Below are 15882 nucleotides of genomic sequence, written 5' to 3' on the forward strand. Positions count from 1 at the left end.
GCTCGGGGGTCGGGCCGGACCGAGTGCCTGCCCGCTCCGCGGCTACGAGCGGCCCCGCTGCTGCGCGCGTAGAGCCCGGGCCGGCCGTGAGGGGCCGGGCCCGCCTGTGAGGGGCCGCGCCGGGCGCTCTGCCACTTGTGGGTCCCCTGCGAGTCGCCCTCGCGCGCCGCTCTTCGCCGCGCTCAGCCCGGCGGGCCACAGCCTTCTTGGGGCCCGTGCGCTTGTCATTTTGTGGCGCCGGGAAGCAGGAAGTTGGACGCCATCAGCGGTGCGCCCGGGAGTCCTAAAGGCGGACCCGGACCCTCCCCAGCGACCTGCGGAAGGTGACCTGAGGCGGATTCCAAGCCGCTTTTTCTGCGGAGGCTGGAGGGCTGTAAGTCGTTCTGAGACTCTTCCTGAGCGTGGGGACAGGAGCGCCAGGTGTTCCTCATTTGATGTTGCCTTTCCCTGTAGACTGCTGCATTTTCTTTTTCCCTTAATCTACGTGCACATCTGAAGTTTATTTTTTTTTTCAATTTTATTTTACTTCTCAAAATACGTTGTACTTGATTTTCATGCCCCTTTACCCGTTCCTCCCACAGATCTGAAGTTTATAACTCAATCTGTGTTAAATTCACTTTGAGTTTTTGAAGTTCGTCATTGCGTCCCTCTTCTTTGCATCTAAGTTTCCATAACTATAAGGTCCTTTTTTTTAAAAAAAAATCTCGGTTTTGATTCATCATTTGGTTGAGGTTATGATGATCTCTCAGCACTGAGAACTTTTTAAGATGGATTAGCTCTACTCAAGAATGCTTCAGTTCCACAATATTTAAAACATCTAACTGGAGCACACTGATGCTGCCTCTTCAAACAGCTCAGCTGTCGCCTCACCACCGTCGCTTGAGTCCCTGATCAAAATGGGTCCGAGAAGGGAAGTGCAGCCTCTTCCTCTGAAGGTAAAAGGCTGGGAAACAGTTAGTTTTGGTTTTGAAGCTCTTGAATGTTACCCACTATGGAAATCGAAATTGCTTAGCAACAGTGGCTTTTGTTTAAATTGGGTTAGTGCAGGAATTCTAGGCGGTAGTTCTTTCAGACAGTTCTCCTTTCCCAGGTCTGGTGCCATTGTCCTTCTCCTGCGTCCTCTTTGTATGTTGGGCAGTGGCAGTTTGATCCCCTTTCGTGGCTTGATAGATGATTCCCCTGGCTGTCTCATGAGCTTAGAACTTGGTTCTGGAGCTTTGTGCCTCTGCTGTGCTCTGTGATGCCACTTTGAGTGTCACACTGACTGGGGTTGTGAGCTAGAGCCATGGGAGTGGTTTTTCCCTTTTGATGGATCCTTACTTTTTTTTTGACTTAGGTTGGATTTTAGGACCACAGATAGAACAATTTTTATTGCTACTCAAAGTATGTAAGATGGAGAAAATGCCAAAGTCATAATTTTTTAAAGTGCACTGGGACTTTTCTAGTTATAGAGATATTTGTTCATATGCACTTATATGTGTACAGGGAGCAGGACTGTAAGGAGATTCTAATGTGAGAGAGAACATGTTTTTACTGGTAGGTAAAAGAACCAAGAAAACACTTATGTGTATATATATATTTTTTTTTAAAGATGACCGGTAAGGGGATCTTAACCCTCGACCTGGTGTTGTCAGCACCACGTTCAGCCAGCGAGCGAACCGGCCATCCCTATGTGGGATCCGAACCCGCGGCCTTGGTGTTATCAGCACCGCACTCTCCTGAGTGAGCCACAGGCTGGTCCCACCTAGGTATTTTTACTGGTGCATTGGAAGCATGGAAAAATTTTTTTAAAACAAATTTTTTAATATAAATCCTTTCAGCATTTTCTGCAATGATATTTCTCAAAGGAAAATTGACTTCCACAATCTTTCAAGCATTCATTATAAATGGTCATAATTTAAACATGTGTGCCAGGGACTTGGATACTTTTATATGTGTTATTGAATTTGATTCCTTGAGGCCTCATGAAGTGGGTGGTTCTTTCCCATTTTCATTTTCCAGGAAACCCCAGGCCCAGAGAGGTGAAATCACTTATTTGGGAGAGCCCAGCTAGCGAGCAGGCCAGCTGGAGTCTGAACTTGCATTTCTGCCCAGCTAATCAGAGCTCACCTTATGCCCTTTATCTCAGAATGAAATTACTTGGTACTCTTTATTTTATGTGGTGATTTGGTGCAGTCTGTACTCACCAGTAGAGAGTTTAACAGTGATAATTTTCATTGTAAGATTTGAGTTCTTTTCCCTTGTTGGGTTGCAATGGTAACACTGCAAACATGGTCTCTGTGTACTTAAATAGACTTTATTTTTTAGAGCAATTTTAGGTTCATGGCAAAATTGAGCAAAGGTACAGATAGTTCCCATAGACCCTGTCCCCCCCACACCTGCACAGCTTCCCCCATTAACAACACACGCACTAGCGTGGTACATTTGTTACAATTGATGAACCTACATTGATGCATTACTGTCACCCAAGTCCATAGTTGACGTTAGCGTACACTCTTGGTGGTGTACATTTTATGGGTTTTGACAAATGTACAATGACATGAATCCACCATTATAGTATCATACAGAATAGTTTCACTGCCCTGACTGTTCTCTGTGCTTTGCTTGTTCATCCCTTCTTCTCAGCTTCTGGCAATCACCGATCTTTTTACAGCCTCTATTGTTTGCTTTTTCCAGAATGTCATGTAGTTGGAATTATACAAAATATAGCCTTTTCAAGTTGGCTTGTTTCACTTAGTAATATGCATTTAAGTTTCTTCCATGTCTTTTCATGGCTTGATAGTTCATTTCTTTTTAGCACTAAATAATCATTCATTGTCTGGATGTACCACAGTTTATATATCCATTCAACTACTGAATGACATCTTTTTTTTTTTGTCTTTTTGTCTTTTTCCGTGTCCGGCAACAGATCGCAACCCTCAGTGTTGCCCCCGTACCGGACCGGGGACCGGCAACGGGATTGCAACCCTCGGTGTTGCTCCCGCACCTCGCTCAGCCAGTGAGCGGGAACCGGTCTGTATGTGGGATCCGAACCCTCGGGCGGGAGCGCCGCCACACTCCCAAGCCGCGCACTGTAGCAGTGCGCCACCGGGCCGGCCCTTGGCCTGTTTTTTAATTGAGTTGTTTCTTATTGTTGAGTTTTTAAAGTTCTTTGTATATTTTGGGTAACGGTCTTTTATTAGATATGTCTTGCAAATATTTTCTCCTAGTTGGTGGCTTGTCTTTTTATTCTCTTGACAGCATCTTTTTTAGTTTTAATGATGTCTAGGTTATCGATTCTTTCATGAATGATGACTTTGGTGTTGTATCTCAAAAGTCATTGCCAAACCCAAAGTCATCTAGATTTTTGTCCAGTGTCATCTTTTAGGAGTTTTACAGTTTTGCATTTTAAATTTGGGTCTCTGATCCATTTTGAGTTAATTTTTGTGAAGGGTGTAAGTTTTGTGTCTACAGTCAATTTTTGCGTGTGGGTGTTCAGTTGTTAAGCACCATTTGTTGAAAAGACTGTCATTTCTCCATTTTATTGCCTTTGCTCCTTTGTCAAAAGATCAATCGACTATATTTATGTGGCTTTATTTCTGGGTTCTCTATTCTGTTCCATTGATCTAATTTTCTATTTTTTGGTCAATACCACATTCTCTTGATTACAGTAGTTTTACAGTAAGTCTTAAAGTCTAGTAGTGTCAGTCCTCCAACTTTGTTTCTCAATATTATGTTGGCTATTTTGGGTCTTTTGCTTCTCCATATGAACTTTAGAATCAGTTTGTCAATATCCACAAAATAACAAGCTAGGATTTTGATTGGTGCTGTAGACTAGTGTTTTTGTCCTCTCAAAATTCGTATGTTAAGGCCGGCCCATGGCTCACTTGGGAGAGTGTGGTGCTGATAACACCAAGGCCACGGGTTCAGATCCCTATATCCCTGCTCCGGGCACAGAAGGGCTGAGGGTATAATAACCAAAAGATTCTGCTCTGACCAGGTCAGCAAAATTATAGTGCTTCGGGAGATCTGGGATAAGTGAGTAATCGCATCTACCTGTCCTGGAAAACGTTATCATAAGACCATTTTACTTAGAAGCAGCCATAAGGGCGCCAGAAACCTATAAAATAACCCATAATACTTCTTATCACCCTTACCTTAAATTCCTGCTTGTAGGGTGTAACCTAGTAACAATCCCAGATCTATGTGTCATGTACAATCAGTTGAACAGTTGAACACCTGATGAAGTTATCAGGCAGGACTGTGTCTCTCTTTGACCCTTTCCCTTCTTGCGATTATAAAATGTTAAGCTCTGCTGGCCCTTTTTGGAACGCATCTTCAGGGCGACCTGATCTGTGTGTCTCCCAGTTGGAACTATCATATTGGCTCAGTAAATCCTTGCAATATGTACTTGGCTTCAGTTTGTTTTTAGGTCAGGAGGTGTCCTGATGTCTTTGACCAAACAAAGATTGTTCCTAAGAGCTCTATAATTCTGTTGGGGAGTTTGGTGGAAAAATTTGTGCTGGGCAGAAACTTTGCATATGAAAAAAAGTAGGGATTATTAACTTCGGGGAACAGCCCCCGCTGTGTGGCTTAAGTGGAAATGCTATTTATAGCAACATGATAATGTCAGTGATAACTTAACAGAAATATTCGTGCAGTCCCGTTGGGAGGTGTGGAGTGGGGGAGTTGGAGTAGGGTTGTGTTGGGAAGATCTAAACCCGGATGTTCCCTAATGTCAGTAGATGCTGTGTAAAAGGGAGCAATCAGGGCACAGCTGTGTACATGTGGTGTTTAAATGTTGATGTAAATACCCGAGTACAGAGCTGAACAGCACCATTGTGAGAGGAACTGCTGGGCAGATTCTCTCTATGTTCAAGAAACACGCAGTAGTGTTGGTTTTTAAACTAGCACTGTGTGTGCGTTGCCATGGTGAAATAAAATATGGCTAGTTGTGTGTTGAGTGATGTTTCCCGCAAATTCTTATGTTGAAGTCCTAACCCCTATTGCCTCAGAATGTGACCTTACTTGGAAATAGGGCCATTGCAGATGTAATTAATAAGAGGTCATACTGAAGTAGGGTGGACCCTAATCCAAAATGATTGGTGTCTTTATGAAAAGGGAAAATTTGGACATAGAGTCACAGGGGACACTGTGGGAAGTTTGGAGTGACACTGCCATAGGCCAGGAGAGAACACTTCCTTCCCCAGAGCCTGAGGGCAGGTCACGACCCTGCTGGCACTTGATCTTGGAATTTCAGCCTCCAGGACGGTGACATGATACTTTCAGTTCTAAGCCACCCACTTTGTGGTACATTGTTATTGCAGGCCCATGAAACTAATTTGTGGCTTTCTAATGCTATATTTAACTCCATATTAATAGTGAGTTAAAAAACAGAAAAATAGAATGCACTTTGGTGCCTTTTTTTGGAGGGTGGATTCCCAGAGGATGATAGTGGCCAGAGCAACGTGCTAAGAGGTTTTTGTTGCTGTGCAAGTTGAGGGTGAGTGTCTGAACTGAGGTGGTGCTCATGACAAGGGCTCATCCCTGCACTGCTTTGGGGGAGTGCCACAGTGCCATCTCTGTGTGACACTCCTGGGGGCTGGAGGGCTCCTGTGTGGCCGGCACATGGGGGCATGAGGGGACAAGAGAAGCAGGAGCATCCTGAGGCCTGGGGCCTGGGTGAGGATTTTGACTTCTGTCCTAGTAGCCAAGGAAGGGCGTTTCTGGGAGGCAGAGCGCTGTGGTCCACTTTCTGTTGAGGCCAGGTCAAAGGTTGCCATGTGGACTAGAAGGGACAGCTTAGGCCACCACAGTCGTCCAGGCCTCGAAGGTCAGGTGGAGCAGGCCTGGTGGTGGAGAGAGGGGAGGAGAGGCAGACAAGGAACAGAGGATCTGTTGGCTGTCACCGGCTCAGTTGCAAAGAAGAGCAGGTGGGTCTTTTGGAAGTGAGGATGGTGACTTTGAATTACTTACTGTAGGAGAGATGGGGCTCATTATAGCATCTTCTGAAGTGGGTTCATTTGATGTGGGGAGAAAGTGTCCTGGGCTCAGGCAGGTCCTCCGGGATGTGCATGTGGGTCAGGAAGGACCTCTGGCTGGTGTCAAGCGGTCCAGGAGTGGGGGTGGGCTTTTGGACCCACACTGTCCTTTCTCAGTTCCTGCCGTGGCATCGTTCGTGGCCCTGTGTCCCCCCCACCTGGAGCCAGGTTTCTGTCTTTCCCAGTTCTGCTCTGCATCCACCTCAGCACCCAGAGGGCTTTTCCCCACCATCCCACCGTTCGTTCCCCTTCTCTCCCAGTGCCTCTTGCTCAGCTTTCAGTTGGGGTTTCCTGTCACCCCCTCAGAGGGCCTTTTCTCCTTGCCCCTGCTGGCTGCCATCTGTCGTTGTTTTGTTCGTCTCTTGCCTTTCCCAGCTAGAGCTTGTGCTTCCTCTGGACCTGACCTGCCTTGGGCTCCTTGTGCAGCCTGGGCTCGGAGAAGTGCAGTGGAGGAGGGACACGGTGGGCCCAGTACCTTGTGATCACTGCGTTCCATCTCCATAGTTCAATATCTTATGAGGGGAGACTGGCCTGGCATTGCAGGTTGAATTGTGTCCCACAGAAGGTTGTAAGTCCTAACTTCCGTTGCCTGTGACTGTGACCTTCCTTGGAAATAAGGTCTTTGCAGGATGTAGTTGAGATGTAAATTAAGATGAAGTCATAGTGGATTGGGGTTGGCCCTAGTCCAGCGACTGGTGTCCTAATAAGAGACAGAGAAGCAGAGGCTCTGTACTCTGCACTGGGGAGAAGGCTGTGTGATGGCAGAGGTCGCATAATACAGATGCGTGCCAAGGATTCCTGATAGCCGACAGACGCTGGAGAGAGGTGTGGGAATGATTCCCTCTCAGAGCCTCCAGACCCAGGTTCCTGCTGGTGCTTGATTTTGTACTCTGGCCTCCAGAACTGTGAGAGAATAAATGTCGGTTGAGTGAACCCCGTCAGTTTTTGGTGCTTTGCTATGGCAGCTCAAGGAAGCAAATGCATTAATATATGTGTTATATTGTATTATTAGTAACTACCTGAGGAACGCACCTTCCTTCTTCTTGAAGGAAACCCACGTTCTGCAGGAAACTTGTTCTCCTCTGCCAGCACTCACAGCCCTGTCCTGGCTTCTGGGATGGCTGTGTTGGCAGTGGGCATGGTCCCTGCATGCTGCGATGCTCCTCAGCATGTGCACGAGCTGCACTTTGCACCCCTGGTGCATTCCTCGCTCTGCACACGTCGCTCCCGTGAGCACTTCGTGAGGAAGCTGTATTTTATTTTATGTATCAGACTTCTGTGGATTATGACAGAGTTTGACTGTCCCACGCTTATTTTGCCATGCTCCTATTTAGGGGCACGTAGAGCCTCCAAATGTTCCCATCTCACGTAACCACAAGGCTGATCAAAGTCAGGAAGATTACATCGGTGTGTCATAGTGCTGTCAGGTTTTGGAAATCGTTCCCTTGTGCCCTTTTCTGATCCAGGATCATCTGTCATGTTTGGTATCCTCCAGTTTGGACAGGACTTCACCCTGGTCCTTTATGACCTCGACACTTCTGAAGAACACTGGCTAGTGATTTTGCACAGTTTGCCTCACTCGGGTTGGTCTGGCGTTTCCTTGTGATTAAATCCAGGTTCTGCATTTTTGGCAGGAACCCCACAGTGGGTCGTGTCCTTTTTGGTGTCCACGTCTGTCAGGAGTCTTGCGGCGTTTGTGGGTCTTGCCTGGCTGTTCACTTTGATCACTTGGTTCACTGTGAAGTTATTATTTTTCCTTTGCCATTGATAAATATCTTGTAGGAAAATACTTTGAGGCTATGTAAATATTCCATTTCTCACCCTACTTTTACCCATAGGTTTTAGCATTCATTGATGATTCTTGCCCAAAACTGTTCTGTTGGGATGTTTGTCAAATGGTGGTTTTTAAAAAATTTCCATCATCCCATCCACATTTATAGGTTGGCATCGTACCGTAGGGAAGAGCTTCTCCTCCCTGTGCACTGACTTTCTCAGCGTACGTCAGCTCGGGTACGTGGAGTCCCACATTACTCTCTGGTGGCCACGGGAGCCTCTGCTGTCCTTAGAGTGTGTCTCTCTTCCTGAACCTCGAGGCACTCCAGCCTCATCCCATCCTTTCCCTGCCCATTTCTCCATGGACTAAGTGACCTGTTTTTTAAATAAAATACTCATTCTTTTATTATTTTTTCAGGTTGTATTGTGGCTGCTGTGGCCTTTTGGGGTGGGGGTGGTGTGCACTTTGTGTGACTAGGAGGTATATGAGCCCCATGTGGATGGAGCTGGGTGGGCCAGAGGAGAGGAGAAGCTGCCCAGCCTTGGCAGGGGATGGCTGCTGTGGATGTTGGGGCCAGTGGGATTAAGGAGAATGGTCGACTTGCCATCCATTGGGCTGAGGGAGGCCGTGTAAGGTCCCCATCCAGTGAGGCCACAGCTCTCAAGTTGGGGCTGAGGTGAGTTTGCGTGTGGTAATGGGAGCTCCAAGCTGGGTTGCTGGTGACTTTCCGTGTCCCTGTGGGTCCTACTGAGCTGACAGGCCTGTGGTGTGCTTGGCTCTGGTTCGGGCTCTTTGGTGTGGAGACCTCCTTCTGGGGAGGCACAGCAGACCTGGCTGACCCTCCCCTGGCACTCCACACCTCTCTTGGAGCCACAGGTCCTTGGCTGTGAGCTGGAGATGGTGGTCATTGCTGCCCGGGACAGCGGGAGCTGTCAGCACCTAGCATACCACGTGTTAAAGACGCAGTGGATACAATTTCAGATCAGAGGAGCTAAACAGGGATGGTATCTCAGCTGCTGTAGCATATCTCCTGGCCTGGAATAGCCCCCTGTATGTGGATGGCGCCTTTTGCTAGGATGTGCTCGTACAGACCCTGTCTGGGTTCAGCTGCCCAGTCCCCTTGGCCAGGCAAGCAGTGAAGCCTGTGCCTGCTAACGGACGCCTGCCCAGGCCTGCGACTGTCCCAAAGCCTGCTCAGCTGTGGTCTGGTGGCGCCTCCTATCAGCCCTCCATGTTTGTTGGAACACCTCCAGTGTTGCCCTGCTCAGGGAGATGCTGGCTGTTGGGCCTTGTGTTTTAGAGTTTCATCTAGGAGGTATCTGTTGATTCTTGCTGAGAGTGCGTATGTATATATTTTTGAGAATGAAAAATGGGTATTGAATTTTGTTGAAGTCTTTTCAGCACCTGTGGAAATGTTCATGTGACTTTCCTCCTTAGATCTATCAATTTATTTCACTGAGATTTCATAAATTGGGCGCTCCTTGCTTTCTTAGCAGGAGCCCCGCCTTGCTGTGATGGGTGTAGATCGCGTTGCTCACGTGTGCTGAGGCTTGGGGCAGGACTTAGAGGTGATGTTAGAGGTTGCCTTGGTTGGTTGGAGGTGGGGCCTGGGTTCCCTGGTCTTCAGAGTCCCACCTGCCCTTGCCCCCTGCGCCATGGGTAGTCGCTGGGCCCAGGAAGCCTCTCGGAAGGCGGAGCACTGGGAACATGCATTCGAGGTTCTGTGGAGTTCTGTCTCTGCTGTTTTAATTCCCTTTTTCTCTGAATGTGTATTTTTCAGGGTGTTCTGATCTTGTTTCATGGATACAGCGCCTTGTCACTCTGAGGGCAAGATCGGCAACACCGTGGAAGGCTTTGCCCTCTTACAGTCGATTTTCTCTAAGTTGTTTATTCGTTTGCTTGTTTCCTATCTGTCTTGGACTCTCTTGCTTTCTAAACTGGTGGCCACCTTCCTGGGCACCTCTCTCTGGCCAGTGTCTATTGGCAGCAGCTGCCTGGTGCAGGCTCCTTGGCCTCTGCCTTGGGTGTAGTCTGAGTTGTCTACTCCTGGGGCTGGAGAGCTCAGCCCTATGACCCCCACTGCATCATCGCTCCATGCAGTGGCCCCTGGCCTTCTGCTGGGCTTGGTGCAGGACTCTGGGCTCGTGCCCCCTCCCCTTTCAGAAGGGAACCCCAGCTTCAGAGGGGGGCTCTCACCCAGCTGGCTGGAGGGGGAGGGACCGGTGTTCAGTGCTTGGAGCAGCCTGCAGGGAGGTGTGAGTCAGTAGTTCACAGTCAGGGTTTCTGCACTGCTGGCCAGAGATGGGCTTTTTAACAGCTTCTGAACTTCCACAATGTTGTGACCATTGTCTCCTCTCCTGTTTTCTTTGCCCTTTTTTGGAGCACGTGCCTTTCTTGTTGCTACAGTCAGGGCTTGGGAGGGTTTGTTCTAACCTGTGCCCATACGCCTCCGTCCTTTAATCAGAACGCTGCATCAGGTCTCCCAGGAGGGAACTTGCATAGTAGTTTTGAAAATGGGAGGGTGTCTGTCAGGCAGGGATATCAGAAATATTTTATACACCTGGGACTCAACATATAACAGAAACATCCCTGAAATGGCTTTGTATATAGTCACATGACGATTTCTCTTTACCAAAAAACAGACACAAAGCTCTGAAGAGCCCCTAGAAATGGATTGTTCATCTGTAAAATGGAGACATAACCTTGAGATTTAGCTCAAGGTCAGCAGTGGCCTGGGCCTTCTGAAGTCTGATGTTCTGGAACTCCAGTGCCCATTGGTGTGGACAGAGGACACAGGGCCCCAACCATGGTCACACTCATCACTGAGAAGCTGCAGAACCAGAGTCTGGATGATCTCGCCCGCAAGACCTGTGAGGCTGGTTTGGTAAGCCGGCTGCGGATGGTGGGAGGCAGGGTGCTGCCCACCCCATGGTGTTGTGGGGGATGGTGCTGGGAGGCGGAGGCCAGGGCTGAGGTCTTCAGGGCCTGGGTGGGGGGTGGGGAGTGCCCAGTGAAGGCACCAGTGCCCATCTGCATCATCACTGTGGGTTTTCAACATTATTAAAAAAAAAAAAGTCTTAGGGCCAGCCTGTGGCCGGCCAAGGCTGCAGGTTTGGATCCTATGTAGGGATGGCTGGTTAGCTCACTTGGGAGAGCGTGGTGCTGACAACACCAAGCTAAGGGTTAAGATCCCCTTACCAGTCATCTTTAAAAAAAAAACAAAACTCTTTTTTTTTTTTAAAAGATGACCGGTAAGGGGATCTTAACCCTTGACTTGGTGTTGTCAGCACCACGCTCAACCAGTGAGCGAACCGGCCATCCCTATATGGGATCCGAACCCGGGGCCTTGGTGTTATCAGCACCGCACTCTCCCGAGTGAGCCACGGGCCGGCCCAAAAAAAAAAAAACAAAACTCTTAATGATAGCAGATCTCATGCAGATGTTGGGGAGTTGTAAGTGCATGGCATACCTGCCACCCGCCACCCCAATCAAGCAACTGCATGTGACCCCCACCAGGCTCCCCCTCCTCTCAGGGGATCCTTGTTGGATTTTTTGACCACAGAAGAGTTTTGCCTGGTTTGAACTTCACATAGGCATTCATTTTCTACCATCGTGGTAAACTCTAGGTGTGTCAGCTTCAGGACAGCTTCCGCTCTGGTTAGAGCGTAGATCCAGAAAGAGGTGGCTGAGTGTCCAGCCCCCAAATCCATGCACAAAGCCTGGATGGTCTCACCACGACCCAGGGGCACTCAGGGCCTCCCTCCTGTCTCCTGAGCCCTGCCATGTGTGGCTCTAGACACGTGAGCGTGGTTTATTTGTAGTGTTTTCCACATTAAGGAAATGAGAGGGTGGAAGGAAGGCTGTGGGTCCCAGGCCTTTGGACTGGGCATGTGTGGCCTGTCTTCCCTGCGTGTAGTTTTGACTGTGGTCTGAGGATTCAGGCTGAAGATGCTTCTCCCGAGGTGTGAGCATGGGTGCTGGGCTGTGCCTCTCCATGTGGGAGGTGGCATGTGGATGGACCTTTGCAGAGTGCTGCTCTCAGGGCCTGGCACTGGGACCTGTGTTATAGCAGTGACCGTGGCAGTGGTGGCTGCATCCTGGAGTCTGTGCCTAGGAGGTGAGGTCCCCCCTTCATGTGAGGTGGCCAAGGCAAGGAAGGTGAGGGCTAGCTAGGTCAGCGTCTTTCTGCCCTGTGGGTTGCAGAGCTCAGGTTTTCACCATGATTCCGTGTGTTAGTGCCCAGCTTTTCTTTTGATTAAATGGAGAAAACAGGGCTGGCCAGTTAGCTCACTTGGTTAGAGCATGGTGCTGATAACACCAAGGTCAAGGGTTCAGATCCCTGTACTGGCCAGCCCGCAAAAAAAAAAAAAAAAAAAATGGAGAAAACACTTTTTACAGAGACTTTGACCAAGACCAAAAGATAGAGGACAGTACACACCTCATCAGACAGCCACATGTCTCTCAGAACCACCTGGCAAGTCGACATCGGGTGGGTGCAGAGTGGCTTTCCTGGGTAGGCACTGAGGATCTGCCTGCTGGGGTCCCCTCAGCAGAGATGCCTGGACAGACATCCCTGACATGGGAGCCCTTTAGGTGGTCACCCTTAACTTTGTTTAGGGAACACTGTGATCTGACAGAGAAGGTGGCGTGGCCAATTCCTCACCAGATCTGGCTGCAGGAGACCCCTGCAGGAATGTGTGGTGCTGAGGGCCCCTCTGCTCTCTGGCCTCTGCTGACCGGCTGCTTGTGTGAACACGCAGCCCAGGGCAATTGCTTTTGAGTCTGTTGCCATAGATGATTATTTTTTTCCCCATGACTCCCTTTTTTTTTTTTTTTAAAGACGGGCTATTAACATGGTAATTCTTTCTTTCTGAAATGGGAGAACAAACCTTTCTTTCACCAAATCTAAATCTTTTGAATTTCAGGAGAAGCCGTTTTGATGTTTGAAGCATAGTTCTGGTCTTGTGTGCTGGGGAGAACCATGGCCCTGCCTCTCACACCACTGGGGTCCCTGTGGGGTGGGGTGGCAGCAAAGGGGGCTCACAGGCAGTCTTCACTGTGAAGAGGGCACGCTGACAGGAACAGCCCTACTCGGGGTTCTTTCCATTGTAGTAGATTTGTGTGAATTCTCCGTAAGTCATTCTGTGTAGGACATGAACAGTTTGGAAAATAATTTCCTTATTACGAGCAGGTGTTTCGCTGAATTCCTGATATATCCATATGGTTTCTATAGCATGGGTGTGTTATACTTTGTTTTTAGCACCAGCTTTTTCTAACACTCATGTTTTATAAAAACGAATATAACTTGCATACAGTAAAATACACAAATCACATCTTTTTGAGCAAGAAAGCCCTGTTGTCTCTGTTACACATCTAATATTGAGCTTCTAGTTTATCTGTATTTTTTAATGTGATTTTATAATGGGACAGCATGGTTGATTCTGTTGAAGAACTTTGAAATCCATTTACTTGGGAAATTATTTATACATGAAATCAGCTCTCTTTTGTGACATGCAAATGTCTAAACTGAAGATACTTTTAGCATTCACTGAAACAAATCAGTATTTTAAAAAGCCAATTTGTTGTATAAGAGTAGAAATTGATGTTTTCAAAGGTGACTTGTAATATTTTTATGGAAAAATAAGTGTAGAGAATGGGGAGTTAGAAACCCTAGGTACCTACCCCCTGGCCTCGGCAGGCGAGTGCGGTTGGCCCTAGCAGCTCTCAGCCCCTGGGTGGGTCTGTACCTTCTCCCACTCCCCTCCTGCGACTATTTTGCAGCAAATTCTAGGCATATTTCTTCTGTAAGTATTTCAGTATATTTCTCTAAAAGGTAACGACATGAAGAAACCTGACCAGAGTATCATTTTCACACCTAAAAACCCTTAGTAATTCCTTAATGTCATTAAATATCCAGTCTGTTCAAATTTTTCCAATTGCCTCAGTGTAAGAATTTGTTCAGAGGGTCAGATTCATCGTGTCCCATGTCTCCTTTTGTCTGTCGGTTCTCTCTCCCTCGAGTTCATTTGTTGAGGACACTGAGCTGCTTGTCCTGGGGTGTCCCCAGGCTGGGTGCTGCTGATGCACCCCAGGCTGTCTGTTCGTGTGCTTCCCTGTCCCCGGTGTGTTCTGCAAGTTGCTAGTTGGAGCTAGAACTGCTCTGTCTTTATGGTGACTTCCAGTCACACATGGCTTTTTAAATTGAAATTAGAGTCCACTAAGATCGAACACAGTGAAAAATGCTATTTATCGTTTGTACCAGACACATTTCATGTGATCAGTGTCTTTGTGTGGCTAGTGGCTGCTGTAGTGGATAGCACCCATGTGAAACAACCCGTCAACAGTCGGCATCACAGAAAGTTCTTGATTGGCTTCATGTTTGATGGACCACAGTTGGTTTACCCATTCCCGTTGATGGACATTTGGGTTGTTTCAATTTCTTGGCTATTATGAGTAATGCTGCTACAAACATCATGTGCACGGTTTTTTTTTTTTTTTTTTCCTTTTTGTCTTTTTTACTGACCGGTAACGGGATTGCAACCCTCAGTGTTGCGCCCGTACCGGGGACCGGCAATGGGATCGCAACCCTCGGTGTTGCGCCCGCACTGCACTCAACCAGTGAGCGGGAACTGGTCTCCACATGGGATCCGAACCCTCGGCGGGAGCGCCGCCACACTCCCAAGCGGCGCACTCTCCATTGCGCCACCGGGCCGGCCCCATGTGCACGTTCTTGTATGGAAGTATGTCTCCATGTATCTCGGGTATATGCCTGGGAGTAGACTTGCTGGGTCATGTGGTGGCTGTGTTTGACATTTGAAGGAGCTGCCAGACTGTTTTCTGCAGCGGCTGCAGTGTTTTGTGTTCCCACCAGCAGTGTAGGAAGGTTCCAGTCTCTGTACCTTCCCGACCACGTTGTTATGGTCCTTCATTTTGATCACAGCCTCCTCGTGGGTGTGAAGTGGTGTCTCGTTGTGCTTTTGATTTTTATATCCCTGATGACTAATGATGTTGAGCATCTTTTCATGTGTTCCTTGGCCATTCGTATATATTCTTTGGAGAAATAGCTACTGAAATCCTTTATCCATTTTAAAATTGGTTATTTCTCTTTTTAATGTTGAGTTGTAAGAATTCTTTATATATTCTAGATATTAGTCCCATATCAGTTTGCATAAACTTTCTGCCATTCAGTGTGTTGTGTTTTCACTCTCTTGGTAAGTGTTCTTTGATGCATAAAAGTTTTTATTTGATGAAGTCCGATTGATTTTTTCTTTTGTTGTTTGTGTTTTTGGGGTCATATCTAAGAATCCTTTGCCAAATCCAAGGTCGTGAAGATTTACACCTATATTTTCTCCAAAGACTTTTATAGTTTTAGCTCTTACATGTAGGTCTTTGATCCATTTTGAGTTACATTTTATATATGGTATGAGATAAGAGTCCAATTTCATTTTTTTGTATAAAAAAAAGTTGTCCTGGGGCCGAGCCTGTGGCGCACTCAGGAGAGTGCAGCGCTGGGAGCGCAGCAGCGCTCCCGCTGCGGGTTTGGATCCTATATAGGGATGGCCGTGCACTGTGCACTCACTGGCTGAGGGCAGTGTGGCCGGTCTCAAAAAGGGGAAAAAAAAAAAAAAGAAAGAAAAGAAAATTCCTTTGTGTTATAATCAATTTGAGTAACAGCTAATAAAGTGCAGTAAAAAAAAGTTGTTCCACCATCAGTTGTTGAGAAGACTGTTCTTTTTCCATTGAATGGTCTTTTGCATCCTTGTCGAAAATTTTCATTTTTTAAAGCTAAGTCTTTGAGGGCCGGCCCGGTGGCTCACTGGATAGTGCGCCGCTTGGGAAGCGCGGCGGCGCTCCCGCCCGAGGGTTCGGATCCCACATAGGGATGGCCGGTTCGCTCACTGGTTGAGCGTGGTACTGACAACACCAAGTCAAGGGTTAAAATCCCCTTCCCGGTCATTTTTAAAAAAAAAAAAAAAAAAAAAAATTTAGTGTCTGAATTGAGATTTTTGCTATAAGTGTAAAATACACACTAAGTTTCAAAGACTTAGCTTTTTTTTTTTTTTTTTTTTTTTTTTTTTTTTTTTTTTT

General features: G+C 47.4%; 1 protein-coding gene and 1 non-coding gene across 2 annotated transcripts in view; both read left to right on the plus strand.

Moving 5' to 3' along the window:
- The first annotated feature begins 160 nt into the window (after nt 1-160).
- FAM53A (family with sequence similarity 53, member A) overlaps nt 161-15882 on the plus strand; it is a 31306-nt gene continuing 15584 nt past the window's right edge. Inside the window, 3 exon segments of the mRNA XM_008569206.1 lie at nt 161-935; nt 10437-10584; nt 10586-10678. Coding sequence (XP_008567428.1) covers nt 10546-10584; nt 10586-10678 — 132 coding nt within the window. The 5' untranslated portion in view covers nt 161-935; nt 10437-10545.
- On the plus strand, nt 12071-12145 carry TRNAI-GAU. The gene has a single exon. It is a non-coding gene; the product is annotated as a tRNA-Ile (tRNA).

Source organism: Galeopterus variegatus, unplaced genomic scaffold (genome assembly GCF_000696425.1).
Source record: "Galeopterus variegatus unplaced genomic scaffold, G_variegatus-3.0.2 Scaffold26, whole genome shotgun sequence".
In the NCBI taxonomy this organism is placed as follows: domain Eukaryota; kingdom Metazoa; phylum Chordata; class Mammalia; order Dermoptera; family Cynocephalidae; genus Galeopterus; species Galeopterus variegatus.